The sequence below is a fragment of the Equus przewalskii genome, chromosome 8 (genome assembly GCF_037783145.1).
Source record: "Equus przewalskii isolate Varuska chromosome 8, EquPr2, whole genome shotgun sequence".
Taxonomy (NCBI): Eukaryota; Metazoa; Chordata; class Mammalia; order Perissodactyla; family Equidae; genus Equus; species Equus przewalskii.
The window spans coordinates 35,648,481-35,661,059 of record NC_091838.1 but is presented as its reverse complement, the minus strand read 5'-3'; the positions used below and the strand labels follow the sequence as shown (position 1 = coordinate 35,661,059).

Here is a 12,579-nt window from a genome sequence, read left to right as displayed (position 1 = left end):
CCTACAGTATATAGCTTTTTCCTAACTGGCTTCTTTCACTTAGTAATATGCATTTAAGTTTTCTCCATGTCTTTTCATGACTTGATAGCTGAATAATATTCCATTGTCTAGATATACCACAGTTTGTTTATCCAGTCTCCTACTGAAGGACATCTTGGTTGCTTCCAAGTTATAGCAATCGTGAATAAAGCTGCCATAAACATCTATGTGCAGGTTTTTGTGTGGATATAAGCTTTCAACTCCTTTGGGTTGAAAGAGCACGACTGCTGGACTGTATGGTAAAACTATGTTTAGTTTTGTAAGAAATTGCCAAATTGTCTTCCAAAGTGGCGGGACCATTCTCCATTCCCACCAGTAATGAATGAGAGTTCCTGTTGCTCCACATCCTCACCAGCATTTGATGTTGTCAGTGTTTGGTTTTGATAATTCTAATAGATGTGTAGTGGTATCTCATTGTTGTTTTAATTTGCATTTCCCTGATGACCTATGATGTGGAACATCTTTTAATATGCTCATTTGCCATCTGTATATCTTCTTTGGTGAGGTGTCTGTTAAAGTCTTTGGCCTGTTTTTTAATTGGGTTGTTCATTTTCTTTTGTCGAGTTCCAAGAGTTCTTTGTATGTTTTGGATACCAGTCCTTTATCAGATATCTCTTTTGCAAATATTTTCTCCCATATTTCATGACATTTGTACTCATTATTTGTTTATCTCCCTTACCAATGAGACTGTGCAGTCCATGGGAGTAGGGGTTATAGCATTCATCTTTATGTTTTTAATGCTACACATAGAGCCCACACTAAATAGCATTGTATACAGATTTGTTTGTCAAATAAATAAATCACAAATGTTAGAGTAAAAAAGAAATAAGGAAACCAGAGAAATCACATAAGAAGAGATATTAACAAACTAATAAGAATATTTATCTTTCCTTATCAAAGAAGTAGAAACTAAAATAAGTAATTCCATTATACCATATATATAAGGAGGCAAATACTTAAGCTCGTGTCAGGGTTCAGGGCAGTGAAACTGGCACTCTGTGAATGGATGGTGACAGTGTGAATCAGCAAGTCCTTGTGGGAAACACCTTCTAAAAGAGTATTTCTACATCTCTAATGCTCATACTCTGACACTGTAATTCTACTTCCAAGAATCTAACCTAAGGAAAGGATCTCAGTACAGAAAAGGCCTTATGCACAAAATTACCCACTGCCTCACCACTAAAGTAATTTGGAGAACTAAATGTCTGATATGAAAATGGTTGAGGGAACTGTGACACACCTCCTAACTGGAATATCAATAAGATAGATAAAACAATCCTTACAACAGCTATCATTGTTACCTGCCATCATGTTGGCTCCGACTCCTGGCGACCCTATGAATGAGTGATGTCTGCAACGTCCTGTCCTCAACAGCCCTACTCAGCTTCTGTAGACTCATGCCTGTGGCTTCCTTTATGGAATCAACCCATCTCGTGTTTGATCTTCCTCTTCTCCTACCTCCTTCTCCTTTTCCCAGCATTATTGTCTTCTCCAAAGAATCTTGCCTTCTCAGGATGTGCCCAGAGTAGGACAGCCTCAGTTTTATTATTTTTGCGTCCAGTGATAGGTCAGGCTTAATTTGCTATAGGATCCACTGTTCATCTTTCTGGCAATCCAGGGTAGTCATAGAGCTCTTCTTCAATGTCATAGTTCAAATGAATCTATTTTTTTCCTGTCAGCCTTCTTCACTGTCCAGCTTTCGCACCAGTACATAGTAATTGGGAATACGAGGGTGTGGATAGTCTTGGCCTTAGTCTCTAACGACACTTTCTTACACTTGATGATCTTTCCTAATTCTTTCACTGCCATCCTTCCAAGACTCAGTCCTCTCTTGATTTCTTGTCTGCAGTCTCTGTTTAAATTGATGACTGAACCAAGGTAGACAAAATCTTTAACAATTTCAAAGTCTGCATTGTCTACGTTAAAATTGGGTGGTCCTAAAGTCATGCTTTCTGTCTTCTTGATGTTCAAATGCAGTCCTGCTTTGGCACTTTCTTCTTTCACTTTTCTCAGAAGTCATTATAAACAAGAAAACAACAGTTATACAGCAACCTAAAAGATAGAATGAGTTATTGTGCTGATGGTTTGCTGGTAACAATTTAAATATGTATGCATCTGGAAAAAACTAGAAAAGATTGAGCAAAAATGAAAATACTTGGTTAGGTAGTACTATGGGCAAGTTTTAAAACTCACTTTTTATTGTAATTTTGTTTGTGCAATAAATGGAAATTATAAAAAGCTTAGGAACGTTTATATAAATTCACAAGGTAGAAAAAAATCTGAGGCGCCTTATGTTATCATCTCTGGCCTGAGAGGCAAAGAGAAGTTGGGAAGCAGAAACCACCTCTGAGATTCTGGCTTTGCTTTCACTTGGGCCTAGGCGCTGTGGTTGGTGTGGACGAGAGCACTGCCTTCTCGTGGCCTACGTGTGACCTGTGTGGCAACGAGAGATTAAAACAGAGCCCAGAAGACAGGTAAAGGAGCAGGAGCTGGCCTGAAAGACCCCAGGGTGGCAGCAACCCAGCCTCAGGGTCCCCACTGCCTTCCTGCCTCAGGTCAGCTTCCGCAGTGCCAGGGACCAGGCATGAGCTCCAAGTGGGAAACTGAGTCTGCTGAGTGCAGGGAAGGGGCCATGGTGTGCGGTGTGTTTTCTTTCTTCATAACAGGGATTTTTGCTGTTTCTTACAGCTCCTCTCAAAAGAGAAAAGAGCCACATTTTGTCCTCAGCTCCTTTATTATCAGTCTAGAGAAAAAGGAAAAACTCAGGGCCAACATGAATAAGTAAGACAAACTTGGTAACTGTACAGCTTGTCTTTGCAGTGGTGCAAACTTTTCCAGAGACCAAAGCACAGCTTCATCCATGGACACTCCTTCCCTGCCCAGTGTTATGCACTCCTCCGTAAGGGCCAGGTCTGGGGCTGGGTCCTGATGCAGTTCTCTGAGTCAGTTCTCTGGCCTCCCAAGTTGACTTTGTCATATGACAGAAAGGGGCAAGCTCATTACTTTTCTGCTACTTAAGAAGCAACGGGCAAATGGCGCCTTTTGCTCCTTAATACCTCCTGTGTTGCTGGTCTTATATATAAACAAGTCATCACTGGATCATATTTAAGAGACAAGAAGAATGTGAATCACAAGTTTACATGGTAGCAGTAAGGAGCATAGATACTGGTGATTAAAAATAGGTTTTCCCGTTCAGATTGATGGGAGGCCTTCACTTCCCCTTGCCTCGCAGAGGGCGTTCACTTGCTTCATGGGATATTTTCTGTCATCCACTATGCTCAGCTTGAATGAGCCTTCTCTGTCTAAGTGCCCCTTCCATCCTCCAGGTTATTACATGCCCATGCAGCCATTAGTCAGAAGCTGACGTTTATCCCTCAGAACAGGATGAGCCTGGGGCTTCTTTTGGCCTATTTCAGGAACTTGGCTTCTGAAAGTAAATCCCCCTTTTCTATCTCAGCAAACATTCATGTTTATAAAAATGCCTTTCTGCTGCTAAACTCTTCTGACTTATGCCTTTTTGGTCTTGTCTTCCCTGTGCATTTCGAAACAACAGAGGCGCCTTTTCCTGTGGGGACTGCTCCCGTGTGGTCACCTCTCCTCTTCTCAGAAGACACCTGCAGGTCTTCCTGGACTGCCCCTCGCGACCCCAGTGCACAGTGAGGGTCAAGGTAGGAGCTAGTACAGGAGCTCGGGTACATCCCAGTTCCACCACATGGAGACACTTTGACTCCCTGGCCAAGAGAGAGTTGCATCTATTGCTCTTCCCTGGGAAAGGGGGAAAGAGTCACCCTCAGGAATACGGTCTTGCCATGTCTGTGACTTAAAAATCACGTTTGACTTAAGGCTTTGAGATTGAAACTACTAAAGAGAAGCTAGATGGTTTACATTTAGCATGTTAATTTCAGGACATGGGTATTTTAGCATGAGCACTTACTGCAGTAGCGGGATTTGACGCGGCCTGTTTCACTGTTACTACAGCTGCTGCAGAGCAGTATTGCTTCACTCCTGAGGTTTGCCGCCTGCGATGATGGGGTAAGTCCAGGGACGCCCAGCCCAGGTGTGTGTCCTTATTCTCTTAAGCCCTGTGTTAGCAGATCATCCCCAGAAGAAGACCCCTCCTCTGTGTATTTTCAATTACAACCAAGCCCAACAATATAGATGTGTGCATGCTAAGTGTTTAGACTATGCTGATAAGTCTAAATAAGTCTTACTGCTGTCATTCACTAACAAATGCCCGTGTCTGCTAAGGAGATCCATTCCTTTTTGGAATTGAGGTTATTTCCTGATCAACCTTGCAGTAGCTACGTGAATCTGTCTCCCTGACTTTGATTATGCTAAGACAGTCTTGAGATTTGAAGCCTACTGCCATGATTTCACGTTGATAGAACAGAATTATCTGAGACACACATTTTTTTTTTTCAATTGCTGGGTATTCCAGAGTCTGAGTAACTGAAAACTTTACCATTATTTCTCAGAACTGGTTTGCCTGCCCTGAGAGTTACTATGGTGAGACTTAGTAAAGTGGTATGCTCCTTATGGGCCAAAAACAGTTTCTTCTTCATGAAATTTGGCCCTCACAAATGAGAGACGTCTGTCCTTGAGATGCCATGTCTGTCTCTTGTCAAAACCATTTAAAAGCACCACAAGTGGCCCATGGAATCGCTAAACCCAAGAAGGGCACTGGGAACTGACTATTGGAGTGGTGCCAGGGCACAGCCTTCCGAGTCGCAAAAGGTGTCTGTGACCGGTGTAGGGGTCCACATCTAGGTAGCAGACTTGGCCCAGCTCATGGGGTTGTGGTGAAAGGGTACGCTGATCATCTGCATAATTTTCTGATGGGTTCCCATAGCCAAATTCCAGCTCTGATTCTAGCCAGAATTTGAGGCTAATTTGATCCATCCTGTGGAGGCTCCTCACCTCAGGGCTGCCCTCTCCAGCCCTTCACCAGCCCCTGTGCCTCGAGAAGCTAGCAGCACCAGGTGGCAGAGCAGCCATTTGCACCCTTTCATCTAAACCATGGCTATCAAAGTTTCAATTAAATCAGAATGTGGATAAATCCATGAACAGAATCTTTGAGGATCACTAGTCTGAGCCTGTGGTTTCCAGCTCTGATTTCAGGGTAGAATCACCTGTGGAGCTCTAAAAGAAGTGTCCAGCACCCTCCTTGGGATGAAGCCCACGGGCCTGGGCATGACTCTTAAAAGCAATTCTGGGGCCAGCCCCAGTGGCCTAGTGGTTAAAATTCAGTGTGCTCTGCTTTGGCACCCCAGGTGCAGTTCCTGGGTGCAGAACCATACCACTTGTTTGTCAGTGGCCATGCTGTGGCAGCAGCTCACATTAAAAAAAGAGGAAGATTGGCAAGAGATGTTAGGGCAAATCTTCCCCAACAAGAAAAAAAAAAAAAAGCAATTCTGTGACACCCCCCCTACAAACACACACACAGCTCCAAACCTTCATTTAAGGGGCTGCTGCACAAACAGGGATTGACCATGCTGTCGGAGGGTTTATAAACAAATATTCCTTGATTGTGTAAAAGTAAGATGTAAACAATTACAGTGGACCAAGAACTGTTCTTGCTGCTTTTCTCACATATTGCCTCATTTAATCTCCCCAACATCCTAGTGGGGCAGAATCCACATTTTACTGCTGAGAAGACAAAGAGTATGGGCCTCACAGCCCCTGTCTTTGTTGGATGCAAAGACATCCCACAAAGGGAAAGTCATTGTTATTCTCACAACCGACCAGCTGGCAGAGGTGGTAGCCAACCCAGATGGAGGTGTGTGTGACAGGGACCTTGTGTGTGTATTTCTGTTCTTATTAAAGTTCATATGTTTAATGGGTGACAAGGCAGCAGTAGCTGTGGACTGACTCCTTGTCACCTCATCTCTCTGTCCACGAGGGAGGGAGGGAGGAAGAAAGAAAGGCGTAGTGCTAGGTAAGGCTGAGGGATTGGAGGTTTCCAAGGTAGGGGGCTTTTAAAAAGTGCCAAAGATGCAGATCTGGCTTATCAGGGAACATATTTCTGTGGAGAATGTTGGGGGAAAGCATTGGGGAAAGTCCTGCTTAAGCAGCACACAGCAGAATGAACCAAAACCCACAACCTAAACAAACTAACACCAGCACCACTGGGGGATGGCGCACAGCTCATCTGCTGTTCCACACAGCATATCACAGAGACACAATACCTGCCTGCGGTTCCTCAAGTGGCCTTGGCTGGCCCCTCCAGGCTCCAGCCTGATTTCCCACTGGGTCCCTGCAGGCTCCTCAGAGAGCAGCCTGGTGCTTCCTCCAGGAAGCCTCCAGTGATGGAGAGGCTTTGACCACCCTACTTCTCTTTAGGGACCCGGAGACCAGGAGGAGGCCCTGGCAGAAATCCTCCCCCATTCACTTGATTTCCTTCTGACCAAGGCTGGCTTGTACCTCCCATACATTAAACCTCTCAACTACAGTACTCCCATAGGTAAAACTCTACTTATAAAGAGCTCAAAAGGGCATATGTGTGAACGCCAGTGTGTGCTTGTGTACTTGTGTGCTTGAGTGTGTGCCTGTGTGTGCACATGTGCATTGGGTGAGAGGAATAGGGTAGTGATAGCCTCACCTGTCACCTTTGTGGGTGCTCTATCAGAGCTGACACCAGTAAGATGAGGGTAAGTTTAAGCCTGGAGGTACATTTTAGTAAGCTCCTTACCCCTAGCTTTACTCATTGTCGATAATCAAGGCTTCACATCCGACCTGGAACGCAACTGGTAGAAGTTGGGTATGAAAAGGACCTATGTGTAGACATCGGCTGCAAGTTTTCCAGTGTGGATTCTGTCAGTTTTCTGGGAGAGAGCACACATTTGCCAAAATCCAAAGAATCAAATTAGTCTCTCCACAAGAACCATAACTCTATTCCTGGAACAAATGTACTGTTTCTGGTTAGGATACATGAGTGTTAAATTTTATTCCTTCACTTTAGTGTGGTCAAGCTACAGATGTGAAAACAATGGAATTGGCTGCCGTTGTACATGTCACTTCACAAAGATAACATTACAGTGATAGGAAATTTGGAGTTTGTTTCCTTAGCTTTCAGAAAAGGAAGCTTTAAAGGAAAATATATTGTGCCTTTTAAAAATAGAGAGACATTTGATACGTCTGCATATATGCAGTCATATGAACAGTGCATGTGAGTTTGCTGGCGTAATTGTTTTAACTTCTCTGTATTAATTTCCCCCAAATATAAAATATTTATAATTTAATCTCCATTTATAAATGGTATAGTTATTATGGAAGACTGTGTCTGCCAAACCTGACATTTTAAGAAGAAATGATATTTGCTGACTTACTTTCAAGTCAGAATTCCATACTTTTCCCCCAAATGGGTGTAGGAATGCCTGGGCCATTTGTTTCCCACACACACAGCATGCAAGCCTAACAAAAATGGCAAGAGACAACAGAAAAGGACCTGGCAGTACTGCCTCAGTCCTCCCAGCCCCATATGGTGACCCCACTCTGTGCCACCCTGCTCTCCCTCCAGACAGGCAGCCTTACAGCTCTGTCTTGTTCACTGCCATTCTTCAGTGTCAGGCCCCCGTGGGCTCATAATAAACCCTCAGTGAGTGATGGAGAAAGTAAGTCATGAACCTGACATCTGCCTCACGTATGAGCCCTGGCTGCAGAGACGCCTTGGCCACCATTGTTGAGTCAGAGACTTTTAGTCCTGTCTCTTCTGTCTTGACCAGCAAATCTCAGCCCTCATCACTCCAGTAAACCACTCCGTTGAACTTACTCTAACTGTTTACTAAGGAAGCCAAACTTTTTACAAATCATATTGAATAGGCAAGGTCTTTTGCACTGTGCCTGTTTTGTAGATGGGAAAATGAACGTATCACAGTGAATTGGCATTAGAGCAGTGTTCGTATCCCAGATTGATCCTGATATTTATTCCTTCAAAACAAACCATCTCAAAGCTTAGTGGCTTCCACACTTATTCTGCTCACAGACCTGCAGTTTGGACATGGCTTCGCCAGGACAGCTCGTCTCTGTTCCACTGGGCATCAGCTGGTGCCCCAAAGACTGGGCTGGAGTCACAGAAGGCCCATCAGTCCCCACTGGTCATTGTGCTCCTGTCAGCTGGGACCTTCCCAAGAGCTAGCCAGACATCCACAATGTGTGGACTCCCTCACAGCATGTGTCTGGGTCCCGAGAGAGGCAGGCAGAAGCTGGGCACCTTTCCTGCCCGAGCTTGGATGTCACTCAGCATCCCTTCCACTTCGCTCTGTTCATGAGAAGCCGGTCACTGAGCCCAGCTGAGACCCAGAGTGATGTAGGGAGATGCCCATCTTTGATGGGAGGGCCCAGGGAGCCACAGACATGCTCCTGTTTGGGCCATTTTGTCTGACCCCTCTCGCCTCAGTCCCCTTCACCAAGACATATTAATGATGGAAGGGGTGACTTAACACATAGTGAACAGAGCTCTTGAGAGATTTTTCAAGTGTCTTGCACAGAGGAGGGTGAGAGGTACCCCTAATAGTGCCCTGCAAGTGGCAGAAAAGGAGTTTCTGAAAGAACACATTACTTTCTAGGGCTTCAGTCTCCAATAAGGCCAGAGATGTAATTTATCCCAATGCTTTTGAGCCTCTCTGTACTCGCAGCCCACCCCTACCCCAGGAAGAAAATGTCCTGAGGTTTGATTTATGGAGGCCAAGTGAGGGCACACAACACCTTCAAAGCCTAGTCATTGAGTACCCCTGCTGCCCAGTGCCCTGTGTTCTCATCTAGAGATGAAACTTGCCCGAAATTAACCAATCACCATAAGATAGTCATCAAATAGAATGTGAAGAGAAAGTTTTCTACAACATAGAAAGAGGTGTTTAGCTCAATGTAACTCTAGAAATGGGATCCTATTAAGGAGGGAAGTTTGGGGCAAAGTACCAGGAAATCCTTTGACCAGCAGTGTTGCTAGATTGGGGAAGTGTCCCAAAGGAAGTGGGAGACAGCTGCAAGCACAGTGCATGCCCAGCCCCCAAGCTAGAAAACGGGCACATCCCTTTGTGTGTCTTTTCCCCCCAGTTCCTCTCTGAGCACAGCCAGCTGGGAGATGCTTAGCATTGCATCCACTAACAAACATCAATATGAGATATTTTAAATGTTCTAGCATAAAAATAGAATTCACTTTTCGGAAAAATGTTCCTTCATTTGCCATAATAAATAGGGCCTTTATCACTGCACTTCATATCTTCCTCCTCACCAACATTGCTCTCACCGTTTGAAGACCGGAAGATCATGGACAGGGGAAGGGGCCTTCTGCTCTGCTCTTTGGTATTCTGTGTTGTTGGGAACAGAATGTCCAGGGCTAACTCTGTTTGCTTTAACCAGTACGCCTTTTATCACTGCAGACTTATGAAGTGAAGAGTGTCCTCGGAAAGGAGGTGGGGTTGTTAAACTGTTTCGTCCAGTCCATAACCACCCATCCGACCAGCTGCATTGGATTGGAGGAGATTGAGCTCCTGAGTGCAGGAAGAGCCTCTTCAGAACACCGTCAGTTGCCATAGGATCTGTGAACTTTGCAATGTGGCTGCAGGGGGGGTGGTGGTGGTTTTTGGTAGTTATTTGTTAACTATGGGCAGAGTGAACGTATTTTATGATCTTGAAATGGAACTTAGATTTTTCTAGGGCAAATGTTAAGTAAAATGGTTTTGTGAACTATAAATCAAAATACTTTTCTCTATGGTTATATATTTTTTATTATCTTTCTGCAAATTTAGGAACATGTTATTAAAGCTTAAATAAGCTTGAGGTCTTTACTTTGTATTATAGCAGAAAAAAGTATTTTGTTCAATTGTAATTTTTCAGTGTTTAAAATTTTACCATGATTCAACACGTTTTTCTTGTATTTAACATTCCTCCAAAGAATACCCTGCAAAGCTTAAACCTTTGTCCTACATTGTGATATTTCTCTACAATAAATGTCCAAACTAAGCATTTTGCAGTTCAATATTTTTGGGAAAATGTTCTGGGAAACTATGTCAGAGGTAAAACTGTTACCCATAAAGTGTAGGTAAATTAATGGGTGTGATTATAGCAACACTGCACAGATAATAGCAAAGCTGCACAGGCAGCTCACCCTAGATAGGCCTGTTTAACCATGCTGCCTCCTGTGCACTGTGCACAGAGCACCCAGATTACAGACTCAAGAGGGGTAGGTGGTTATCATTTGCTTTGTTGGCAGAGATTTAAATTACACCTAAAACCATGAATTAACTATCTTTGGACACTAAAGATTTTGTTTCTTATAACAATATAATCACCACAGGCCATAGTTAATTCATTACATAAGACAGACGTAGAAGGGGGGAAAGTAAACGGCTTTATCCAGATTAAGCTTTGAAACATTACGATTACCAGCAAGACAGCCGGGTGTAAGTAGCTTTGTGACTGTCCTTTTCATCTACAAATGCACTTTGAAAAGTCTGAAGCTGGCCCTGAGACCAAGGAAAGCAAAGTCCCATGAACGCCAAAGAGGATTCCAACGTGCTTTTGGGATAACCTGACCCCTCCTCTACCCCCTCACCTAAGGTTAGGGAGCTCTTCGCTGGTCTCAACAGGGCCCCCAAATCAGCTGCAGGGCCAGTTGACCAGCCAGCCCCCTTCCTGAGTCTGGCTATTTTTCGGGGACCAGCTTCCACGGGAAAGCCGCTAGTTTAACATGAGCTTAGTCGTGCTTCCCCGATCTTAGCCAAGTTAAATAAAACATTTAGAAGAAGACTTTGGCACGTTCCAAAAGCAAAGCAAACCCTCTCTTCTAAGAAGTTTGGTCTCCCCTTGGGTACACACCGTGTGCCTTGCTGCACGCCCGGCACTGGAATGCGCCTTCCCCAGCGGGGTCCGGGGGCCACCGGCGTGCGGGAGTCACTGTGAATACAGGAATCAGGGGTGGTTTTAAATGCTTCTTTATTCTTACAAATACTGTAAAAATTAATACAAAAAAGTGAGCATGCTCCGTCTTTTTATCTACAATACAAAGGGTTTGTCTGAAAAGTGTTGGTTTTTTTTACAAATGTACCTTAGCTGCATCAATAAGAGTACGATGTAGAAAAAGCTACCATTATAAAAATAATTTAAGGGAAAATAAACACGTATAGCTTTTCTCGAAGTTCAGGGGTGGTAAGTCCAGGCTGAAGCTTCCTTTCGCTCATAAGTCCCAAAGAAACTGTAGCCGACGCCGGGCGGCCCTCGCGGCATCCGGCAGGGCGCGCTCCGCTCCGGCCCATCGGGTCTGAGGTATCGGTCGTTGGTGAGTCTCTCCTGCCCGGGCCGCACGTTACCGGCAGTCCGCGGCCCCCGCGGCCGGCAGGAAGGGCGGGCTGGGCAGCTGCTTGAAGAACTGCCGGAGGCCGGCCAGGTCCCGCGTGAGCTGCTCCACGCGCTGGTGCAGCTTCTCGTTCTCGGCAGACAGCTCCACCAGCTTCTGCTGCATCTCCTGGTTGCGCCGCTTGGCCTTGTCGCGGCTCTTGCGCACGGCGATGTTGTTGCGCTCGCGCCTCTGCCGGTACTCCGGGCTGCCGCGGTCCGGGCCCCTCTTGCCGGCGCCCTTCTCCCGGGCCGGGCCGGGCGCGGGGCTCGGCCCGGGGCTGCAGCGCGGCGGCTCCGGCGACGTGGGTGGTGTGGGTTGCGCGGCGGCCGCCAGGCTCACCACGGTCTGCGCGCACGCGGCCACCTGCGCCGGCAGCAGCGAGCCGGGCGCGTCGCCGTCCCCCCAGTCGGGCTCGCGCTTGAGCGGTCGCGGGGCGGCGGGGCCCGGCCCGGGGGGTCGCGCGAGGCCGCCGGGCAGGAGCTCCAGGGCGCCCGCGCCCGCACCCGCCGCGCCCGCCTTGTGGTTGCTGTTGAAGAGGTCGGCGAACAGCTCGTCGTGGCACAGCTCCAGGGTAGGCACGGCGGCCATGGAGTCGATGTAGGCGCTGAAGTCGATGGCGCTCTCGTCATCGTACATAGCGGGGGCAGCGGCGCCCGGCTCGGCCAGGCCCCCCGGCTCGGCCCCGCGGCCCGGCTTGCCGGCCCGGCCAGGCTCGTAGAAGGGCGCGGGCTCCGCGGGCCAGGGCGCGCCCCGCGCCGGGCCGTCCAGGCTGAAGAGCGCGGCGCTCATGGCGGCGTCGGGCCAGGCTGGGTGTGTGAGCGCGGCTGTCAGCTCGCTGGGCCGGGCCAGCCGCCTTTTCTAGCCCGGGCTGACGCGCAGGCCCCGCCTCGGCTCCAGAACTGCGGGGGCGCCCCGGGGCGCGGGGAGGGGGGGCGTGGACGGCGCACCCTGGGAGCCCCCGCCCCGCCCCGCCCCGCCCCCGGAGCCCCCTTGTCCCGGAGCCGCCCCTCGAACCTTCCTTGCCGCGCTCCTCCTTGCTCCACCCCGGGGCTCTCCTCCCACTGGCGCGTCAGGGCAGGGGTGCGTGCTTCCTCCCCCTGCCCTGGCCCGGCCCGGGCAGCGCTGCTGGGAAAGACCCTCCCTCTGCCCGCACTCCCGTCCTTCTCTCCTTCCTGTTTGTGGGGTGGGAGCCTCTTCGTTCCTCG

At 47.5% G+C, this 12,579-nt stretch overlaps 2 protein-coding genes across 41 annotated transcripts in view; one reads left to right on the top strand and one right to left on the bottom strand.

Annotated features, from left to right (window-relative positions):
* The window catches only part of SPIDR (scaffold protein involved in DNA repair), a 472,184-nt gene extending 462,185 nt beyond the window's left edge, over positions 1–9,999 (top strand). For 24 of the 40 annotated variants that reach the window (XM_008527964.2, XM_008527959.2, XM_070631682.1 and 21 more), the window contains 4 exons: positions 2,420–2,513; positions 3,593–3,707; positions 4,018–4,071; positions 9,417–9,999. In XM_008527964.2, coding sequence (XP_008526186.1) covers positions 2,420–2,513; positions 3,593–3,707; positions 4,018–4,071; positions 9,417–9,572 — 419 coding nt within the window. In that variant the 3' untranslated portion in view covers positions 9,573–9,999. Of the gene's footprint in view, positions 1–2,419; positions 2,514–3,592; positions 3,708–4,017; positions 4,097–9,416 lie in introns of all 40 variants that reach the window. The other 16 variants (XM_070631666.1, XM_070631664.1, XM_070631689.1 and 13 more) reach the window with 5 other exon arrangements.
* Positions 10,000–10,954: 955 nt separating this feature from the next.
* On the bottom strand, positions 10,955–12,249 carry CEBPD (CCAAT enhancer binding protein delta). The gene has a single exon (XM_008527973.2). It carries the CDS (start codon positions 12,161–12,163, stop codon positions 11,342–11,344), a length of 822 nt encoding a protein of 273 aa, XP_008526195.2. The 5' UTR covers positions 12,164–12,249; the 3' UTR covers positions 10,955–11,341.
* Between the last annotated feature and the right edge of the window lie 330 nt (positions 12,250–12,579).